The 24,566-nt window shown below is 43.8% G+C and overlaps 1 protein-coding gene across 2 annotated transcripts in view; it reads left to right on the forward strand.

Moving 5' to 3' along the window:
* LOC115191191 (syntaxin-10) overlaps positions 1-24,566 on the forward strand; it is a 38,783-nt gene that overhangs the window by 9,179 nt on the left and 5,038 nt on the right. For both annotated transcript variants that reach the window (XM_029749126.1, XM_029749125.1), the window contains exons 4-8: positions 11,255-11,349; positions 14,469-14,531; positions 14,662-14,763; positions 14,951-15,057; positions 15,809-15,903. In XM_029749126.1, coding sequence (XP_029604986.1) covers positions 11,255-11,349; positions 14,469-14,531; positions 14,662-14,763; positions 14,951-15,057; positions 15,809-15,903 — 462 coding nt within the window. The remainder of the gene's footprint in view (positions 1-11,254; positions 11,350-14,468; positions 14,532-14,661; positions 14,764-14,950; positions 15,058-15,808; positions 15,904-24,566) is intronic.

Genomic DNA, 24,566 nt, shown 5'->3' on the forward strand with positions numbered 1-24,566 from the left:
ATAGTGTCTCCTGCTACTGTCCTCCCTTCCACTGACATACTGTTATGTTCAGCTGATAGTGTCTCCTGTTACTGTCCTCTCTTCTACTGACATGTTCAGCTCATAGTGTCTCCTGTTACTGTCCTCCCTTCCACTGACATACTGTTATGTTCAGCTGATAGTGTCTCCTGTTACTGTCCTCTCTTCCACTGCCATACTGTTATGTTCAGCTCATAGTGTCTCCTGTTACTGTCCTCTCTTCCACTGACATACTGTTATGTTCAGCTCATAGTGTCTCCTGTTACTGTCCTCTCTTCCACTGACATACTGTTATGTTCAGCTCATAGTGTCTCCTGCTACTGTCCTCCCTTCCACTGACATACTGTTATGTTCAGCTCATAGTCTCCTGTTATTGTCCTCTCTTCCACTGACATACTGTTATGTTCAGCTCATAGTGTCTCCTACTACTGTCCTCCCTTCCACTGACATACTGTTATGTTCAGCTCATAGTGTCTCCTGTTACTGTCCTCCCTTCCACTGACATACTGTTATGTTCAGCTCATAGTGTCTCCTGTTACTGTCCTCCCTTCCACTGACATACTGTTATGTTCAGCTCATAGTGTCTCCTGTTACTGTCCTCTCTTCCACTGTCATACTGTTATGTTCAGCTCATAGTGTCTCCTGCTACTGTCCTCTCTTCCACTGACATACTGTTATGTTCAGCTGATAGTGTCTCCTGTTACTGTCCTCTCTTCCACTGACATACTGTTATGTTCAGCTGATAGTGTCTCCTGTTACTGTCCTCTCTTCCACTGACATACTGTTATGTTCAGCTCATAGTCTCCTGTTATTGTCCTCTCTTCCACTGACATACTGTTATGTTCAGCTCATAGTGTCTCCTGTTACTGTCCTCTCTTCCACTGACATACTGTTATGTTCAGCTCATAGTGTCTCCTGTTCCTGTCCTCCCTTCCACTGACATACTGTTATGTTCAGCTCATAGTCTCCTGTTATTGTCCTCCCTTCCACTGACATACTGTTATGTTCAGCTCATAGTGTCTCCTGTTACTGTCCTCTCTTCCACTGACATACTGTTATGTTCAGCTCATAGTGTCTCCTGCTACTGTCCTCCCTTCCACTGACATACTGTTATGTTCAGCTGATAGTGTCTCCTGTTACTGTCCTCTCTTCCACTGACATGTTCAGCTCATAGTGTCTCCTGTTACTGTCCTCCCTTCCACTGACATACTGTTATGTTCAGCTGATAGTGTCTCCTGTTACTGTCCTCTCTTCCACTGCCATACTGTTATGTTCAGCTCATAGTGTCTCCTGTTACTGTCCTCTCTTCCACTGACATACTGTTTTGTTCAGCTCATAGTGTCTCCTGTTACTGTCCTCCCTTCCACTGACATACTGTTATGTTCAGCTCATAGTGTCTCCTGCTACTGTCCTCTCTTCCACTGACATACTGTTATGTTCAGCTCATAGTGTCTCCTGTTACTGTCCTCTCTTCCACTGACATACTGTTATGTTCAGCTCATAGTGTCTCCTGCTACTGTCCTCCCTTCCACTGACATACTGTTATGTTCAGCTCATAGTCTCCTGTTATTGTCCTCTCTTCCACTGACATACTGTTATGTTCAGCTCATAGTGTCTCCTGCTACTGTCCTCCCTTCCACTGACATACTGTTATGTTCAGCTCATAGTGTCTCCTGTTACTGTCCTCTCTTCCACTGACATACTGTTATGTTCAGCTCATAGTGTCTCCTGCTACTGTCCTCTCTTCCACTGACATACTGTTATGTTCAGCTCATAGTGTCTCCTGTTACTGTCCTCTCTTCCACTGACATACTGTTATGTTCAGCTCATAGTGTCTCCTTTTACTGTCCTCCCTTCCACTGACATACTGTTATGTTCAGCTCATAGTGTCTCCTGTTACTGTCCTCTCTTCCACTGTCATACTGTTATGTTCAGCTCATAGTGTCTCCTGTTACTGTCCTCTCTTCCACTGACATACTGTTATGTTCAGCTGATAGTGTCTCCTGTTACTGTCCTCTCTTCCACTGACATACTGTTATGTTCAGCTCATAGTGTCTCCTGTTACTGTCCTCCCTTCCACTGACATACTGTTTTGTTCAGCTCATAGTGTCTCCTGTTACTGTCCTCTCTTCCACTGACATACTGTTATGTTCAGCTCATAGTGTCTCCTGTTACTGTCCTCCCCTCCACTGTCATACTGTTATGTTCAGCTCATAGTGTCTCCTGTTTCTGTCTTCCCCTCCACTGACATACTGTTATGTTCAGCTCATAGTGTCTCCTGTTACTGTCCTCCCTTCCACTGACATACTGGTATGTTCAGCTGATAGTGTCTCCTGTTACTGTCCTCCCTTCCACTGACATACTGTTATGTTCAGCTCATAGTGTCTCCTGTTTACTGTCCTCCCTTCCACTGCCATACTGTTATGTTCAGCTCATTGTCTCCTGTTACTGTCCTCTCTTCCACTGACATACTGTTATGTTCAGCTCATAGTGTCTCCTGTTACTGTCCTCCCTTCCACTGACATACTGTTATGTTCAGCTCATAGTGTCTCCTGTTACTGTCCTCTCTTCCACTGACATACTGTTATGTTCAGCTCATAGTGTCTCCTGTTACTGTCCTCTCTTCCACTGACATACTGTTATGTTCAGCTCATAGTGTCTCCTGTTACTGTCCTCCCTTCCACTGACATACTGTTATGTTCAGCTCATAGTGTCTCCTGTTACTGTCCTCTCTTCCACTGACATACTGTTATGTTCAGCTCATAGTGTCTCCTGTTACTGTCCTCCCTTCCACTGACATACTGTTATGTTCAGCTCATAGTGTCTCCTGTTCCTGTCCTCTCTTCCACTGACATACTGTTATGTTCAGCAGATAGTGTCTCCTGTTACTGTCCTCCCTTCCACTGGCATACTGTTATGTTCAGCTCATAGTGTCTCCTGCTACTGTCCTCTCTTCCACTGACATACTGTTATGTTCAGCTGATAGTGTCTCCTGTTACTGTCCTCTCTTCCACTGACATACTGTTATGTTCAGCTCATAGTGTCTCCTGTTCCTGTCCTCCCTTCCACTGACATACTGTTATGTTCAGCTCATAGTCTCCTGTTATTGTCCTCCCTTCCACTGACATACTGTTATGTTCAGCTCATAGTGTCTCCTGTTACTGTCCTCTCTTCCACTGACATACTGTTATGTTCAGCTCATAGTGTCTCCTGCTACTGTCCTCCCTTCCACTGACATACTGTTATGTTCAGCTGATAGTGTCTCCTGTTACTGTCCTCTCTTCCACTGACATGTTCAGCTCATAGTGTCTCCTGTTACTGTCCTCCCTTCCACTGACATACTGTTATGTTCAGCTGATAGTGTCTCCTGTTACTGTCCTCTCTTCCACTGCCATACTGTTATGTTCAGCTCATAGTGTCTCCTGTTACTGTCCTCTCTTCCACTGACATACTGTTTTGTTCAGCTCATAGTGTCTCCTGTTACTGTCCTCCCTTCCACTGACATACTGTTATGTTCAGCTCATAGTGTCTCCTGCTACTGTCCTCTCTTCCACTGACATACTGTTATGTTCAGCTCATAGTGTCTCCTGTTACTGTCCTCTCTTCCACTGACATACTGTTATGTTCAGCTCATAGTGTCTCCTGCTACTGTCCTCCCTTCCACTGACATACTGTTATGTTCAGCTCATAGTCTCCTGTTATTGTCCTCTCTTCCACTGACATACTGTTATGTTCAGCTCATAGTGTCTCCTGTTACTGTCCTCCCTTCCACTGGCATACTGTTATGTTCAGCTCATAGTGTCTCCTGCTACTGTCCTCCCTTCCACTGACATACTGTTATGTTCAGCTCATAGTGTCTCCTGTTACTGTCCTCTCTTCCACTGACATACTGTTATGTTCAGCTCATAGTGTCTCCTGCTACTGTCCTCTCTTCCACTGACATACTGTTATGTTCAGCTCATAGTGTCTCCTGTTACTGTCCTCTCTTCCACTGACATACTGTTATGTTCAGCTCATAGTGTCTCCTTTTACTGTCCTCCCTTCCACTGACATACTGTTATGTTCAGCTCATAGTGTCTCCTGTTACTGTCCTCTCTTCCACTGTCATACTGTTATGTTCAGCTCATAGTGTCTCCTGTTACTGTCCTCTCTTCCACTGACATACTGTTATGTTCAGCTGATAGTGTCTCCTGTTACTGTCCTCTCTTCCACTGACATACTGTTATGTTCAGCTCATAGTGTCTCCTGTTACTGTCCTCCCTTCCACTGACATACTGTTTTGTTCAGCTCATAGTGTCTCCTGTTACTGTCCTCTCTTCCACTGACATACTGTTATGTTCAGCTCATAGTGTCTCCTGTTACTGTCCTCCCCTCCACTGTCATACTGTTATGTTCAGCTCATAGTGTCTCCTGTTTCTGTCTTCCCCTCCACTGACATACTGTTATGTTCAGCTCATAGTGTCTCCTGTTACTGTCCTCCCTTCCACTGACATACTGGTATGTTCAGCTGATAGTGTCTCCTGTTACTGTCCTCCCTTCCACTGACATACTGTTATGTTCAGCTCATAGTGTCTCCTGTTTACTGTCCTCCCTTCCACTGCCATACTGTTATGTTCAGCTCATTGTCTCCTGTTACTGTCCTCTCTTCCACTGACATACTGTTATGTTCAGCTCATAGTGTCTCCTGTTAATGTCCTCCCTTCCACTGACATACTGTTATGTTCAGCTCATAGTGTCTCCTGTTACTGTCCTCTCTTCCACTGACATACTGTTATGTTCAGCTCATAGTGTCTCCTGTTACTGTCCTCTCTTCCACTGACATACTGTTATGTTCAGCTCATAGTGTCTCCTGTTACTGTCCTCCCTTCCACTGACATACTGTTATGTTCAGCTCATAGTGTCTCCTGTTACTGTCCTCTCTTCCACTGACATACTGTTATGTTCAGCTCATAGTGTCTCCTGTTACTGTCCTCCCTTCCACTGACATACTGTTATGTTCAGCTCATAGTGTCTCCTGTTACTGTCCTCTCTTCCACTGACATACTGTTATGTTCAGCAGATAGTGTCTCCTGTTACTGTCCTCCCTTCCACTGACATACTGTTATGTTCAGCTCATAGTGTCTCCTGTTACTGTCCTCCCTTCCACTGACATACTGTTATGTTCAGCTCATAGTGTCTCCTGTTACTGTCCTCCCTTCCACTGACATACTGTTATGTTCAGCTCATAGTGTCTCCTGTTCCTGTCCTCTCTTCCACTGACATACTGTTATGTTCAGCTCATAGTGTCTCCTGTTCCTGTCCTCCCTTCCACTGGCATACTGTTATGTTCAGCTCATAGTGTCTCCTGCTACTGTCCTCTCTTCCACTGACATACTGTTATGTTCAGCTGATAGTGTCTCCTGTTACTGTCCTCTCTTCCACTGACATACTGTTATGTTCAGCTCATAGTGTCTCCTGTTACTGTCCTCTCTTCCACTGACATACTGTTATGTTCAGCTCATAGTGTCTCCTGTTACTGTCCTCCCTTCCACTGACATACTGTTATGTTCAGCTCATAGTGTCTCCTGCTACTGTCCTCTCTTCCACTGACATACTGTTATGTTCAGCTGATAGTGTCTCCTGTTACTGTCCTCTCTTCCACTGACATACTGTTATGTTCAGCTGATAGTGTCTCCTGTTACTGTCCTCTCTTCCACTGACATACTGTTATGTTCAGCTCATAGTCTCCTGTTATTGTCCTCTCTTCCACTGACATACTGTTATGTTCAGCTCATAGTGTCTCCTGTTACTGTCCTCTCTTCCACTGACATACTGTTATGTTCAGCTCATAGTGTCTCCTGTTCCTGTCCTCCCTTCCACTGACATACTGTTATGTTCAGCTCATAGTCTCCTGTTATTGTCCTCCCTTCCACTGACATACTGTTATGTTCAGCTCATAGTGTCTCCTGTTACTGTCCTCTCTTCCACTGACATACTGTTATGTTCAGCTCATAGTGTCTCCTGCTACTGTCCTCCCTTCCACTGACATACTGTTATGTTCAGCTGATAGTGTCTCCTGTTACTGTCCTCTCTTCCACTGACATGTTCAGCTCATAGTGTCTCCTGTTTACTGTCCTCCCTTCCACTGCCATACTGTTATGTTCAGCTCATTGTCTCCTGTTACTGTCCTCTCTTCCACTGACATACTGTTATGTTCAGCTCATAGTGTCTCCTGTTACTGTCCTCCCTTCCACTGACATACTGTTATGTTCAGCTCATAGTGTCTCCTGCTACTGTCCTCTCTTCCACTGACATACTGTTATGTTCAGCTGATAGTGTCTCCTGTTACTGTCCTCTCTTCCACTGACATACTGTTATGTTCAGCTGATAGTGTCTCCTGTTACTGTCCTCTCTTCCACTGACATACTGTTATGTTCAGCTCATAGTCTCCTGTTATTGTCCTCTCTTCCACTGACATACTGTTATGTTCAGCTCATAGTGTCTCCTGTTACTGTCCTCTCTTCCACTGACATACTGTTATGTTCAGCTCATAGTGTCTCCTGTTCCTGTCCTCCCTTCCACTGACATACTGTTATGTTCAGCTCATAGTCTCCTGTTATTGTCCTCCCTTCCACTGACATACTGTTATGTTCAGCTCATAGTGTCTCCTGTTACTGTCCTCTCTTCCACTGACATACTGTTATGTTCAGCTCATAGTGTCTCCTGCTACTGTCCTCCCTTCCACTGACATACTGTTATGTTCAGCTGATAGTGTCTCCTGTTACTGTCCTCTCTTCCACTGACATGTTCAGCTCATAGTGTCTCCTGTTTACTGTCCTCCCTTCCACTGCCATACTGTTATGTTCAGCTCATTGTCTCCTGTTACTGTCCTCTCTTCCACTGACATACTGTTATGTTCAGCTCATAGTGTCTCCTGTTACTGTCCTCCCTTCCACTGACATACTGTTATGTTCAGCTCATAGTGTCTCCTGTTACTGTCCTCTCTTCCACTGACATACTGTTATGTTCAGCTCATAGTGTCTCCTGTTACTGTCCTCTCTTCCACTGACATACTGTTATGTTCAGCTCATAGTGTCTCCTGTTACTGTCCTCCCTTCCACTGACATACTGTTATGTTCAGCTCATAGTGTCTCCTGTTACTGTCCTCTCTTCCACTGACATACTGTTATGTTCAGCTCATAGTGTCTCCTGTTACTGTCCTCCCTTCCACTGACATACTGTTATGTTCAGCTCATAGTGTCTCCTGTTACTGTCCTCTCTTCCACTGACATACTGTTATGTTCAGCAGATAGTGTCTCCTGTTACTGTCCTCCCTTCCACTGACATACTGTTATGTTCAGCTCATAGTGTCTCCTGTTACTGTCCTCCCTTCCACTGACATACTGTTATGTTCAGCTCATAGTGTCTCCTGTTACTGTCCTCCCTTCCACTGACATACTGTTATGTTCAGCTCATAGTGTCTCCTGTTCCTGTCCTCTCTTCCACTGACATACTGTTATGTTCAGCTCATAGTGTCTCCTGTTCCTGTCCTCCCTTCCACTGGCATACTGTTATGTTCAGCTCATAGTGTCTCCTGCTACTGTCCTCTCTTCCACTGACATACTGTTATGTTCAGCTGATAGTGTCTCCTGTTACTGTCCTCTCTTCCACTGACATACTGTTATGTTCAGCTCATAGTGTCTCCTGTTACTGTCCTCTCTTCCACTGACATACTGTTATGTTCAGCTCATAGTGTCTCCTGTTACTGTCCTCCCTTCCACTGACATACTGTTATGTTCAGCTCATAGTGTCACCTGTTCCTGTCCTCTCTTCCACTGACATACTGTTATGTTCAGCTCATAGTGTCTCCTGTTACTGTCCTCCCTTCCACTGGCATACTGTTATGTTCAGCTCATAGTGTCTCCTGTTTACTGTCCTCCCTTCCACTGGCATACTGTTATGTTCAGCTCATAGTGTCCCCTGTTACTGTCCTCTCTTCCACTGACATACTGTTATGTTCAGCTCATAACTGTTTCTTTGTCTTTCTGTTGTCTGGTGGTCAAACCAAGAGTGTTAAAACAGTCGGAGTCTGGAAAACCCCTCCCCCTCTCTCTCCAGTTAATGTCACCTCTCCCAGCTCTTACAGACACCTACCCATGAGCCTCTTCTCTTTCCATTTACTGTAACCAGCATCCTCATCCGCTGAGCACCGACCTACACCAGACGTCCATGGACGTTGAAGAGTAGTTTAAATTTGGTTAGTCCAGCCTGGCCTTGATTTCAACGTCCACAGACAGACGGACCGGACTGGACCAAATCTGAACCTATTAAAGAATTATGTTTGGATAGTACAGTCCAATACAAAATAATAGTGGAGTACAGTAAAGAAAAGTGTACTGTATTGCACTCTACTGTACTGTATTGCACTCTACTGTACTCTACTGTACTGTATTGCACTCTACTGTACTGTATTGCACTCTACTGTACTGTACTGTATTGCACTCTACTGTACTCTACTGTACTGTATTGCACTCTACTGTACTCTACTGTACTGTATTGCACTCTACTGTACTCTACTTTACTGTATTGCACTCTACTGTACTGTATTGCACTCTACTGTACTCTACTGTACTGTATTGCACTCTACTGTACTCTACTGTACTGAACTGTACTGCACTCTACTGTACTCTACTGTACTGAACTGTACTGTACTCTACTGAACTGTACTGTACTCTACTGAACTGTACTGTACTGTACTCTACTGTATTGTACTGAACTCTACTGTACTGAACTCTACTGTACTGAACTCTACTGTACTTTACTGAACTCTACTTTACTGTACTCTACTTTGCTGTACTGAACTGTACTGTATTGTACTCTACTGTACTGAACTGTACTTTACTCTATTGTACTGTACTGAACTCTACTGTACGCTACTGAACTGTACTGTATTGTACTCTACTGAACTGTACTTTACTCTGCTGAACTGTACTTTACTCTACTGTACTGAACTCTACTCTACTGTATTGTACTCTACTCTACTGTACTGAACTGTACTGAACTCTACTGTACTTTACTGAACTGTACTGTACTGAACTCTACTGCGTTGTACTGAACTCTACACTGCTTTGGTCTGCTGCGGTGTGATGTCTAAACTTGTGAAACATGAGGAGAATGACATCCATAATTATGCAGTTTCTGTGTAGTATAGGGGACCCATGATTTAATTCCGTTACCGAGTGTAAATCTTGGGCCAGTAACTGAAAGGAGAGGAGAGACTTTGTGGAGCGGACACGGCAGGCCGTACAGGTAACACGGTGTAATATCACTACCTGTCTATCACCGCCAGGTAGCCTAGTGGTTAGAGCGTTGGGCCAGTAACTGAAAGGAGAGGAGAGACTTTGTGGAGCTGACACGGCAGGCCGTACAGGTAACACGGTGTAATATCACTACCTGTCTATCACCGCCAGGTAGCCTAGTGGTTAGAGCGTTGGGCCAGTAACTGAAAGGTTGCTGGATTGAATCCCCGAGCTGACAAGGTAAAAATCTGTCCTGCCACTGAGCAAGGCAGTTAACCCACTGTTCCCTGGGCGCCGTGGACGTGGATTATGGCAGCCCCCTGTACCTCTGATTCAGAGGGGTTGGGTTAAATGTGGAAGACACATTTCAGTTGAAGTTGTACAACTGACTAGGTATCGCCCTTTCCCTACCTCTATAACTGAAAAGAAAAGGGGATTTCTGCAGCTACATTTGATTGGATTAAATCTACGGTGTTGTTGTAGCTACTGTAGCTAACACTGTGGTGTTGTCGCTACTGTAGCTGACACTGTTGTTGTCGCTGCTGTAGCTGACACTGTGTTGTTGTAGCTGACACTGTGTGTTGTTGTAGCTGCTGTAGCTAACACTGTGTGTTGTTGTAGCTGCAGTAGCTGACACTGTGTGTTGTTGTAGCTGCAGTAGCTGACACTGTGTGTTGTTGTAGCTGCAGTAGCTGACACTGTGTGTTGTTGCAGTAGCTGACACTGTGTTGTTGTAGCTGCAGTAGCTGACACTGTGTTGTTGTCGCTGCAGTAGCTGACACTGTGTGTTGTTGTTGCTAACACTATTGTTGTCGCTGCTTTAGCTGACACTGTGTGTTGTAGCTAACACTGTGTTGTTGTAGCTGCTGTAGCTAACACTGTGTTGTTGTCGCTGCTGTAGCTGACACTGTGTGTTGTTGTCGCTGCTGTAGCTGACACTGTGTGTTGCTGTAGCTGCTGTAGCTGACACTGTGTTGCTGTAGCTGCTGTAGCTGACACTGTGTGTTGCTGTAGCTGACACTGTGTGTTGTTGTATCTGCTGTAGCTGACACTGTGTGTTGTCGCTGCTGTAGCTGACACTGTGTGTTGCTGCTGTAGCTGACACGAGTGTAAATCCACTTCACTTACTGTAGTTCAATAACCAACTCAAGGTGTGATGTCATAGCTGACCCCATTCTTTCTGCAGATATCTTTGAATGTTAATTCTGAGCAGGTATTTAAGAGTTTTTGGAAAACGTGGTCGCATAAAAACCTGAGGGAGATTTTACCGTGATTCCGTTACCAAAGTTTACATCTGCACAGTTCTTCCACTAAATTAGTTTTTGTAAAATGTTCTGTGTAAATTGTTAAATGTAGTGCTTGTGCATAGAGTTGTAAGGTTGGTTAAACGTTGAAAGGTTTTTTGTTTGGCATGCATTTTTTAAGTGAAAAAACTGAGTCTAAGCGGAATTGCCCATGAGAGAGAAGGGAATGAAAGATGGGGAGGTGGGTTAGAGATATGGAACTGTCCTTCCTCATAGAAAGAGGGATGAGGCTTGTGTGTTTCTAAACATAGATATTACACACACTTCCACACGAAAGAAGGTGTGAGAGATGGTGGGGTGGTAGTGATAGTCAGTCCTTCCTTATAGAAAGAGGGGAAGATATATAGTCTGTCCTTCCTTATAGAAAGAGGGGGAGATATATAGTCTGTCCTTCCTTATAGAAAGAGGGGGAGATATATAGTCTGTACTTCCTTATAGAAAGAGGGGGAGATTTATATGTGTGTGTAGAGCGTAGGCCTGTGTGTGTGTGTGTGTGTGTGGTTACAGGTGTTCAAAAACAAATCTCTTGAGTCCAAAGGGGGGTCACTGCCCCCCTCCGGGCCTCCCCCCGCCGTACTCGGCAGAACCACATTCCTAACAATTCCTGAGGAGAACCCTGAGATCTGTGTGTGTTGAGCCTTGACCCTCTCCCAGGTATCGTTGAGTCCAACCCGGGGAAGTTCCGCCTGGGGGAGAATGAGCTGCAGGAGAGGAGAGACTTTGTGGAGCGGACACGGCAGGCCGTACAGGTAACACGGTGTAATATCACTACCTGTCTATCACCGCCAGGTAGCCTAGTGGTTAGAGCGTTGGGCCAGTAACTGAAAGGAGAGGAGAGACTTTGTGGAGCGGACACGGCAGGCCGTACAGGTAACACGGTGTAATATCACTACCTGTCTATCACCGCCAGGTAGCCTAGTGGTTAGAGCGTTGGGCCAGTAACTGAAAGGAGAGGAGAGACTTTGTGGAGCGGACACGGCAGGCCGTACAGGTAACACGGTGTAATATCACTACCTGTCTATCACCGCCAGGTAGCCTAGTGGTTAGAGCGTTGGGCCAGTAACTGAAAGGAGAGGAGAGACTTTGTGGAGCGGACACGGCAGGCCGTACAGGTAACACGGTGTAATATCACTACCTGTCTATCACCGCCAGGTAGCCTAGTGGTTAGAGCGTTGGGCCAGTAACTGAAAGGAGAGGAGAGACTTTGTGGAGCGGACACGGCAGGCCGTACAGGTAACACGGTGTAATATCACTACCTGTCTATCACCGCCAGGTAGCCTAGTGGTTAGAGCGTTGGGCCAGTAACTGAAAGGAGAGGAGAGACTTTGTGGAGCGGACACGGCAGGCCGTACAGGTAACACGGTGTAATATCACTACCTGTCTATCACCGCCAGGTAGCCTAGTGGTTAGAGCGTTGGGCCAGTAACTGAAAGGTTGCTGGATTGAATCCCCGAGCTGACAAGGTAAAAATCTGTCCTGCCACTGAGCAAGGCAGTTAACCCACTGTTCCCTGGGCGCCGTGGACGTGGATTATGGCAGCCCCCTGTACCTCTGATTCAGAGGGGTTGGGTTAAATGTGGAAGACACATTTCAGTTGAAGTTGTACAACTGACTAGGTATCGCCCTTTCCCTACCTCTATAACTGAAAAGAAAAGGGGATTTCTGCAGCTACATTTGATTGGATTAAATCTACGGTGTTGTTGTAGCTACTGTAGCTAACACTGTGGTGTTGTCGCTACTGTAGCTGACACTGTTGTTGTCGCTGCTGTAGCTGACACTGTGTTGTTGTAGCTGACACTGTGTGTTGTTGTAGCTGCTGTAGCTAACACTGTGTGTTGTTGTAGCTGCAGTAGCTGACACTGTGTGTTGTTGTAGCTGCAGTAGCTGACACTGTGTGTTGTTGTAGCTGCAGTAGCTGACACTGTGTGTTGTTGCAGTAGCTGACACTGTGTTGTTGTAGCTGCAGTAGCTGACACTGTGTTGTTGTCGCTGCAGTAGCTGACACTGTGTGTTGTTGTTGCTAACACTATTGTTGTCGCTGCTTTAGCTGACACTGTGTGTTGTAGCTAACACTGTGTTGTTGTAGCTGCTGTAGCTAACACTGTGTTGTTGTCGCTGCTGTAGCTGACACTGTGTGTTGTTGTCGCTGCTGTAGCTGACACTGTGTGTTGCTGTAGCTGCTGTAGCTGACACTGTGTTGCTGTAGCTGCTGTAGCTGACACTGTGTGTTGCTGTAGCTGACACTGTGTGTTGTTGTATCTGCTGTAGCTGACACTGTGTGTTGTCGCTGCTGTAGCTGACACTGTGTGTTGCTGCTGAAGCTGACACTGTGTTGCTGTAGCTGACACTGTGTTGCTGTAGCTGACACTGTGTGTTGCTGTAGCTGACACTGTGTGTTGCTGTAGCTGACACTGTGTGCTGCTGTAGCTGACACTGTGTGTTGTCGCTGCTGTAGCTGACACTGTGTGTTGCTGTAGCTGCTGTAGCTGACACTATGTGCTGCTGTAGCTGACACTGTGTGTTGTTGTAGCTGACACTGTGTGTTGTTGTAGCTGCAGTAGCTGACACTGTGTGTTGTTGTAGCTGCAGTAGCTGACACTGTGTGTTGTTGTAGCTGCAGTAGCTGACACTGTGTGTTGTTGTAGCTGCAGTAGCTGACACTGTGTTGTTGTAGCTGCAGTAGCTGACACTGTGTGTTGTTGTAGCTGCAGTAGCTGACACTGTGTGTTGTTGTAGCTGCAGTAGCTGACACTGTGTGTTGTTGTAGCTGCAGTAGCTGACACTGTGTGTTGTTGCAGTAGCTGACACTGTGTTGTTGTAGCTGCAGTAGCTGACACTGTGTGTTGTTGTTGCTAACACTTGTTGTCGCTGCTTTAGCTGACACTGTGTGTTGTTGTCGCTGCAGTAGCTGACACTGTGTGTTGTTGTTGCTAACACTATTGTTGTCGCTGCTTTAGCTGACACTGTGTTGTCGCTGCTGTAGCTGACACTGTGTGTTGCTGTAGCTGCTGTAGCTGACACTATGTGCTACTGTAGCTGACACTATGTGCTACTGTAGCTGACACTGTGTGTTGTTGTAGCTGACACTGTGTGTTGTTGTAGCTGCAGTAGCTGACACTGTGTGTTGTTGTAGCTGCAGTAGCTGACACTGTGTGTTGTTGTAGCTGCAGTAGCTGACACTGTGTGTTGTTGTAGCTGCAGTAGCTGACACTGTGTGTTGTTGCAGTAGCTGACACTGTGTTGTTGTAGCTGTAGCTGACACTGTGTTGCTGTAGCTGACACTGTGTGTTGCTGTAGCTGACACTGTGTGTTGCTGTAGCTGACACTGTGTGTTGCTGTAGCTGACACTGTGTGTTGCTGTAGCTGACACTGTGTGTTGCTGTAGCTGACACTGTGTGTTGTCGCTGCTGTAGCTGACACTGTGTGTTGCTGTAGCTGCTGTAGCTGACACTATGTGCTGCTGTAGCTGACACTGCGTGCTGCTGTAGCTGACACTGCGTGCTGCTGTAGCTGACACTGCGTGCTGCTGTAGCTGACACTGCGTGCTGCTGTAGCTGACACTGCGTGCTGCTGTAGCTGACACTGCGTGCTGCTGTAGCTGACACTGCGTGCTGCTGTAGCTGACACTGTGTGTTGCTGTAGCTGCTGTAGCTGACACTATGTGCTGCTGTAGCTGACACTGCGTGCTGCTGTAGCTGACACTGCGTGCTGCTGTAGCTGACACTGTGTGCTGCTGTAGCTGACACTTTGTGCTGCTGTAGCTGACACTGTGTGTTGTTGTATCTGCTGTAGCTGACACTATGTGCTGCTGTTGCTGACACTGTGTGTTGTTGTATCTGCTGTAGCTAACACTGTCAGTTCTGTGTAGGAGATGAAGGATCAACTCTCCAGTCCCTCTGTTGTGGCCCAGGCAGAGAAGAAGAACAGACAGGTTGGTTTGCCTGTCTACACACTATTTCTCTCTCTCACACTACACACCTTTATTTTGATACACGTTGACTTATGCAGGCATCTCCTCTGTCTCACACGTTGTAACATCAGTTGGTCTCTGTCTATCTCAGGCTTTGATGGGTACGTCTGGGCAGGACAGGTCTGATGGTCTGGAGTCTCACCTGGTGTCAGCCAACTCCAGATACATCCAGGATCAACAGGAACAACAGCAGGTAGGGTGGAGGGATGGAAGAAGGTTAGCGTGAAGGTTTCTGTGTCTGGTTGATATTTAAGGAACAAGATGATGGTTCATGTGATGATGGGTCAGGGCTGAGCTGTGGTTTGGACGTGAAGCTACGGTTGGGGTTAGGAGGAGGATGATGATGATGATGATGATGATGATGATGGTGTTCTCCACAGTTGATCATGCAGGACCAGGATGAGCAGTTGGAGCTGGTGACAGGAAGCATCAGAGTACTGAAAGACATGTCAGGACGCATCGGAGATGAACTAGACCAGCAGGCTGTGTGAGTACACACACACACACATACATTTGGCGGTGAGGGTCAAGGGGAGAAATGGGAAGGGACCTGCTGCCCTTAAGTGATCACACCTCCCTCCCTCTTCCACTAGTTATCCTGACTTAAATAGCCGCCTCATATGTGTGTGTAAGGAAAGGAGATACCTAGTCAGTTGTACAACTGAATACATTCAACTGAAATGTGTCTTCCGCATTTAATCCAACCCCTCTGAATCAGAGAGATGCTGCCTTTAATCCACGTCATCGGCGCCCGGGCAGCAGTTGTTGTTGAGCGTTAACTGCCTTGCTCAAGTGTGGTTTTAAAGGGTCAAGGAGCCTCTGTGTGTACTGAACGTTTACATGGGAATTCCATTGTTGTCATGTAATCTCACAGTATACTTCCCATGCTGAGACGTGTGTGTTTGAAGGGTTCAGTGAGTGTGTACTTTGTGTGTTCATTGTTTGTGATTCTCCTGCATGTTCCAGTATTTTAGGGGTGTTTTAGACAGTTTACTGTGTGTGTGTGTGTGTGTGTGTGTGTGTAAGCAAGCAGCAGGTAGCCTAGTGGTTAAGAGCGTTGGGCCAGTAACCAAAAGATCACTGGTTTGAATCCCTGAGCCGACTAGGTGAAAAATCTGTTTGTGTCCTTGAGCAAGGCACTTAACCCTAATTGCTCATGTAAGTTGCTCTGGATAAGAATGTCTGTTAAATGACTCAAATGTGTGTGCCTAACACCTATTTTGTCCTGTATGTTCCAGTATGCTAGGAGAGTTTGGAGAGGAGATGGACCAGACGGGTTCTAGGATGAACTCTGTCCTCAAGAAGATGGAGAAAGTCTCCCACATGACCAGCAGTGAGTTAACACAGACACATGTCTGTCAGTTGTTCTCTCTCACACACATAGATGACAGGTACAACACCAAGTCACCCTCCCTCTCTTTACCTCAATATCTCTCTTCTTCTCCCTTTCTCTCTCTCTCTCCCTCTCTCTACCTTAATATCTCTCTCTCTCTCTTCCCCTGTGTCTCCCCCCCTCTCTCTCTCTCTTTACCTTAATATCACTCTCTCTCTTCCTCTCCCTTTCTCTCTCTCTCTCCCCCTCTCTCCCTCTCTTTACCTCAATCTCTCTCTCTCTCTCCCTCTCTTTCCCCGATATCTCTCTCTTTCTCTCTCCCTCTCTATCTTTACCTGAATATCACTCTCTCTTTCTCTCTCTTCCTCTGTCTCCCTCTCTCCCTCTCTCTCTCTTTCTGTCTTCCTCTCTTCCTCTCTCTCCCTCTCTCTCTCTTAGTCAAGTTTCACATTCAAATTCAAGCTGCTTTATTGACATGAAAAACAATGCGTCTATATTGCCGAAGCAACAATGTATACAATATACAGTGTAATAAAATAATGAATAATAATAATAATAAAATGGTAGTAAATAATACAAATAAAGAAAAGAATACCATGGTAACAGTCAATAGTAGAAATCTAATAAATATAAAAGGCTAAACATGGAAAATGAAACGATAACTAACTTATAACTGTCATCCTCCCCATTACATCAGTACTACAACTACCACCATCATTACTACCACCATCATTACTACCACCATCATTACTACCACCATCACTAAACTGATATCATTACCATCAACCTACTACCATCAGCATTACTACTACCACCATCATTACTACTACCATCACCCCTACTACCACCATCATTACTACCACCATCACTAAACTGATATCATTACCATCACCCTACTACCATCAGCATTAGTACTACCACCATCACTAAACTGATATCATTACCATCACCCTACTACCATCAGCATTACTACTACCACCATCATTACTACTACCATCACCCCTACTACCACCATCATTACTACCACCATCACTAAACTGATATCATTACCATCACCCCTACTACCACCATCATTACTACCACCATCACTAAACTGATATCATTACCATCACCCCTACTACCATCAGCATTACTACTACCACCATCACTAAACTGATATCATTACCATCACCCTACTACCACCATCATTACTACCACCATCACTAAACTGATATCATTACCATCACCCCTACTACCACCATCATTACTACTACCATCACCCCTACTACATCATCATTACTACTACCACCATCACTAAACTGATATCATTACCATCACCCTACTACCATCATCATTACTATTACCACCATCACTAAACTGATATCATTACCATCACCCCTACTACCACCATCATAACTACTACCACCATCATTACTACCACCATCACCCCTACTACCACCATCATTACTACTACCACCATCATTACTACATCATCATTACTACCACCATCACTAAACTGATATCATTACCATCACCCTACTACCATCATCATTACTACTACCACCATCACTAAACTGATATCGTTACCATCACCCCTACTACCACCATCATTACTACTACCACCATCACTAAACTGATATCATTACCCTACTACCATCATCATTACTACTACCACCATCACTAAACTGATATCATTACCATCACCCTACTACCATCATCATTACTACTACCACCATCACTAAACTGATATCATTACCATCATTACTACTACCATCATCATCATTACTACCACTACCATCACTAAACTGCTATCATTACCATCACCCCTACTACCACCATCATTACTACCACCATCACTAAACTGATATCATTACCATCACCCTACTACCACCATCATTACTACTACCACCATCACTAAACTGATATCATTACCATCACCTTACTACCACCATCATCATTACTACCACCATCACTAAACTGATATCATTACCATCACCCTACTACCACCATCATTACTACCACCATCACTAAACTGATATCATTACCATCACCCTACTACCATCTGCATTACTACTACCACCATCATTACTACTACCATCACCCCTACTACCACCATCATTACTACTACCACCATCATTACTACCACCATCACTAAACTGATATCATTACCATCACCCCTACTACCACCATCATTACTACCACCACCATCATTACTGCTACCATCACCCCTACTACCACCATCATTACTACCACATCACTAAACTGATATCATTACCATCACCCTACTACCACTATCATTACTACTACCACCATCACTAAACTGATATCATTATCATCATTACTACTACCACCATCATTACTACCACCATCAATAAACTGCTATCATTACCATCACCCCTACTACCACCATCATTACTACTACCACCATCACTAAACTGATATCATTAACATCACCCTACTACCATCATCATTACTACTACTACCACCACCATCACTAAACTGATATCATTACCATCACCCTACTACCACCATCATTACTACCACCATCGCTAAACTGATATCATTACCATCACCCCTACTACCACCATCATTACTACCACCATCACTAAACTGATATCATTACCATCACCCTACTACCATCATCAATACTACTACCACCATCATTACTACCACCATCACTAAACTGATATCAATACCATCACCCCTACTACCACCATCATTACTACTACCACCATCATTACTACTACCATCAATAAACTGCTATCATTACCATCACCCCTACTACCACCATCATTACTACTACCACCATCACTAAACTGATATCATTAACATCACCCTACTACCATCATCATTACTACTACTACCACCACCATCACTAAACTGATATCATTACCATCACCCTACTACCACCATCATTACTACCACCATCGCTAAACTGATATCATTACCATCACCCCTACTACCACCATCATTACTACCACCATCACTAAACTGATATCATTACCATCACCCTACTACCATCATCATTACTACCACCATCATTACTACCACCATCACTAAACTGATATCATTACCATCACCCTACTACCATCATCATTACTACTACCACCATCACTAAACTGATATCGTTACCATCACCCCTACTACCCACCATCATTACTACTACCACCATCACTAAACTGATATCATTACCCTACTACCATCATCATTACTACTACCACCATCACTAAACTGATATCATTACCATCACCCTACTACCATCATCATTACTACTACCACCATCACTAAACTGATATCATTACCATCATTACTACTACCATCATCATCATTACTACCACTACCATCACTAAACTGCTATCATTACCATCACCCCTACTACCACCATCATTACTACCACCATCACTAAACTGATATCATTACCATCACCCTACTACCACCATCATTACTACTACCACCATCACTAAACTGATATCATTACCATCACCTTACTACCACCATCATCATTACTACCACCATCACTAAACTGATATCATTACCATCACCCTACTACCACCATCATTACTACCACCATCACTAAACTGATATCATTACCATCACCCTACTACCATCTGCATTACTACTACCACCATCATTACTACTACCATCACCCCTACTACCACCATCATTACTACTACCACCATCATTACTACCACCATCACTAAACTGATATCATTACCATCACCCCTACTACCACCATCATTACTACCACCACCATCATTACTGCTACCATCACCCCTACTACCACCATCATTACTACCACATCACTAAACTGATATCATTACCATCACCCTACTACCACTATCATTACTACTACCACCATCACTAAACTGATATCATTATCATCATTACTACTACCACCATCATTACTACCACCATCAATAAACTGCTATCATTACCATCACCCCTACTACCACCATCATTACTACTACCACCATCACTAAACTGATATCATTAACATCACCCTACTACCATCATCATTACTACTACTACCACCACCATCACTAAACTGATATCATTACCATCACCCTACTACCACCATCATTACTACCACCATCACTAAACTGATATCATTACCATCACCCCTACTACCACCATCATTACTACCACCATCACTAAACTGATATCATTACCATCACCCTACTACCATCATCATTACTACTACCACCATCATTACTACCACCATCACTAAACTGATATCAATACCATCACCCCTACTACCACCATCATTACTACTACCACCATCATTACTACTACCATCACCCCTACTACCACCATCATTACTACCACCATCACTAAACTGATATCATTACCATCACCCCCACTACCACCATCATTACTACCACCATCACTAAACTGATATCATTACCATCACCCTACTACCACCATCATTACTACCACCATCACTAAACTGCTATCATTTCCATCACCCTACTACCATCATCATTACTACTACCATCACCCCTACTACATCATCATTACTACTACCACCATCACTAAACTGATATCATTACCATCACACTACTACCATCATCATTACTACCACCATCACTAAACTGATATCATTACCATCACCCTACTACCACTATCATTACTACTACCACCATCACTAAACTGATATCATTATCATCATTACTACTACCATCATCATTACTACCACTACCATCACTAAACTGATATCATTATCATCATTACTACTACCATCATCATTACTACCACCACCATCACTAAACTGCTATCATTACCATCACCCCTACTACCACCATCATTACTACCACCATCACTAAACTGATATCATTACCATCACCCTACTACCACCATCATTACTACCACCATCACTAAACTGATATCATTACCATCACCCTACTACCATCATCATTACTACTACCATCACCCCTACTACATCATTTCTACTACCACCATCACTAAACTGATATCATTACTATCACCCTACTACCATCATCATTACTACTACCACCATCACTAAACTGATATCATTACCATCACCCCTACTACCACCATCATTACTACCACCATCACTAAACTGATATCATTACCATCACACTACTACCATCAGCATTACTACCACCATCACTAAACTGATATCATTACCATCATTACTACCACCATCATCATTAGTACCACCATCACTAAACTGATATCATTACCATCACCCTACTACCATCATCATTACTACCACTACCATCACTAAACTGCTATCATTACCATCACCCCTACTACCACCATCATTACTACCACCATCACTAAACTGATATCAATTCCATCACCCTACTACCACCACCATTACTACTACCACCATCACTAAACTGCTATCATTACCATCACCCCTACTACCACCATCATTACTACTACCACCATCACTAAACTGATATCATTACCATCACCCTACTACCACCATCATTACTACTACCACCATCACTAAACTGATATCATTACCATCATCATTACTACTACCACCATCACTAAACTGATATCATTACCATCACCCCTACTACCACCATCACTAAACTGATATCATTAACATCACCCTACTACCATCATCATTACTACTACTACCACCACCATCACTAAACTGATATCATTACCATCACCCTACTACCACCATCATTACTACCACCATCGCTAAACTGATATCATTACCATCACCCCTACTACCACCATCATTACTACCACCATCACTAAACTGATATCATTACCATCACCCTACTACCATCATCATTACTACTACCACCATCATTACTACCACCATCACTAAACTGATATCAATACCATCACCCCTACTACCACCATCATTACTACCACCATCACTAAACTGATATCATTACCATCACCCTACTACCATCATCATTACTACTACCACCATCATTACTACCACCATCACTAAACTGATATCAATACCATCACCCCTACTACCACCATCATTACTACTACCACCATCATTACTACTACCATCACCCCTACTACCACCATCATTACTACCACCATCACTAAACTGATATCATTACCATCACCCCCACTACCACCATCATTACTACCACCATCACTAAACTGATATCATTACCATCACCCTACTACCACCATCATTACTACCACCATCACTAAACTGCTATCATTTCCATCACCCTACTACCATCATCATTACTACTACCATCACCCCTACTACATCATCATTACTACTACCACCATCACTAAACTGCTATCATTACCATCACCCCTACTACCACCATCATTACTACCACCATCACTAAACTGATATCATTAACATCACCCTACTACCATCATCATTACTACTACTACCACCACCATCACTAAACTGATATCATTACCATCACCCTACTACCACCATCATTACTACCACCATCGCTAAACTGATATCATTACCATCACCCCTACTACCACCATCATTACTACCACCATCACTAAACTGATATCATTACCATCACCCTACTACCATCATCATTACTACTACCACCATCATTACTACCACCATCACTAAACTGATATCAATACCATCACCCCTACTACCACCATCATTACTACTACCACCATCATTACTACTACCATCACCCCTACTACCACCATCATTACTACCACCATCACTAAACTGATATCATTACCATCACCCCCACTACCACCATCATTACTACCACCATCACTAAACTGATATCATTACCATCACCCTACTACCACCATCATTACTACCACCATCACTAAACTGCTATCATTTCCATCACCCTACTACCATCATCATTACTACTACCATCACCCCTACTACATCATCATTACTACTACCACCATCACTAAACTGATATCATTACCATCACACTACTACCATCATCATTACTACCACCATCACTAAACTGATATCATTACCATCACCCTACTACCACTATCATTACTACTACCACCATCACTAAACTGATATCATTATCATCATTACTACTACCATCATCATTACTACCACTACCATCACTAAACTGATATCATTATCATCATTACTACTACCATCATCATTACTACCACCACCATCACTAAACTGCTATCATTACCATCACCCCTACTACCACCATCATTACTACCACCATCACTAAACTGATATCATTACCATCACCCTACTACCACCATCATTACTACCACCATCACTAAACTGATATCATTACCATCACCCTACTACCATCATCATTACTACTACCATCACCCCTACTACATCATTTCTACTACCACCATCACTAAACTGATATCATTACTATCACCCTACTACCATCATCATTACTACTACCACCATCACTAAACTGATATCATTACCATCACCCCTACTACCACCATCATTACTACCACCATCACTAAACTGATATCATTACCATCACACTACTACCATCAGCATTACTACCACCATCACTAAACTGATATCATTACCATCATTACTACCACCATCATCATTAGTACCACCATCACTAAACTGATATCATTACCATCACCCTACTACCATCATCATTACTACCACTACCATCACTAAACTGCTATCATTACCATCACCCCTACTACCACCATCATTACTACCACCATCACTAAACTGATATCAATTCCATCACCCTACTACCACCACCATTACTACTACCACCATCACTAAACTGCTATCATTACCATCACCCCTACTACCACCATCATTACTACTACCACCATCACTAAACTGATATCATTACCATCACCCTACTACCACCATCATTACTACTACCACCATCACTAAACTGATATCATTACCATCATCATTACTACTACCACCATCACTAAACTGATATCATTACCATCACCCCTACTACCACCATCACTAAACTGATATCATTAACATCACCCTACTACCATCATCATTACTACTACTACCACCACCATCACTAAACTGATATCATTACCATCACCCTACTACCACCATCATTACTACCACCATCGCTAAACTGATATCATTACCATCACCCCTACTACCACCATCATTACTACCACCATCACTAAACTGATATCATTACCATCACCCTACTACCATCATCATTACTACTACCACCATCATTACTACCACCATCACTAAACTGATATCAATACCATCACCCCTACTACCACCATCATTACTACCACCATCACTAAACTGATATCATTACCATCACCCTACTACCATCATCATTACTACTACCACCATCATTACTACCACCATCACTAAACTGATATCAATACCATCACCCCTACTACCACCATCATTACTACTACCACCATCATTACTACTACCATCACCCCTACTACCACCATCATTACTACCACCATCACTAAACTGATATCATTACCATCACCCCCACTACCACCATCATTACTACCACCATCACTAAACTGATATCATTACCATCACCCTACTACCACCACCATTACTACCACCATCACTAAACTGCTATCATTTCCATCACCCTACTACCATCATCATTACTACTACCATCACCCCTACTACATCATCATTACTACTACCACCATCACTAAACTGCTATCATTACCATCACCCCTACTACCACCATCATTACTACCACCATCACTAAACTGATATCATTACCATCACCCTACTACCACCACCATTACTACTATCAATATCA

Source organism: Salmo trutta, unplaced genomic scaffold, assembly GCF_901001165.1.
Source record: "Salmo trutta unplaced genomic scaffold, fSalTru1.1, whole genome shotgun sequence".
Classification (NCBI taxonomy): Eukaryota; Metazoa; Chordata; class Actinopteri; order Salmoniformes; family Salmonidae; genus Salmo; species Salmo trutta.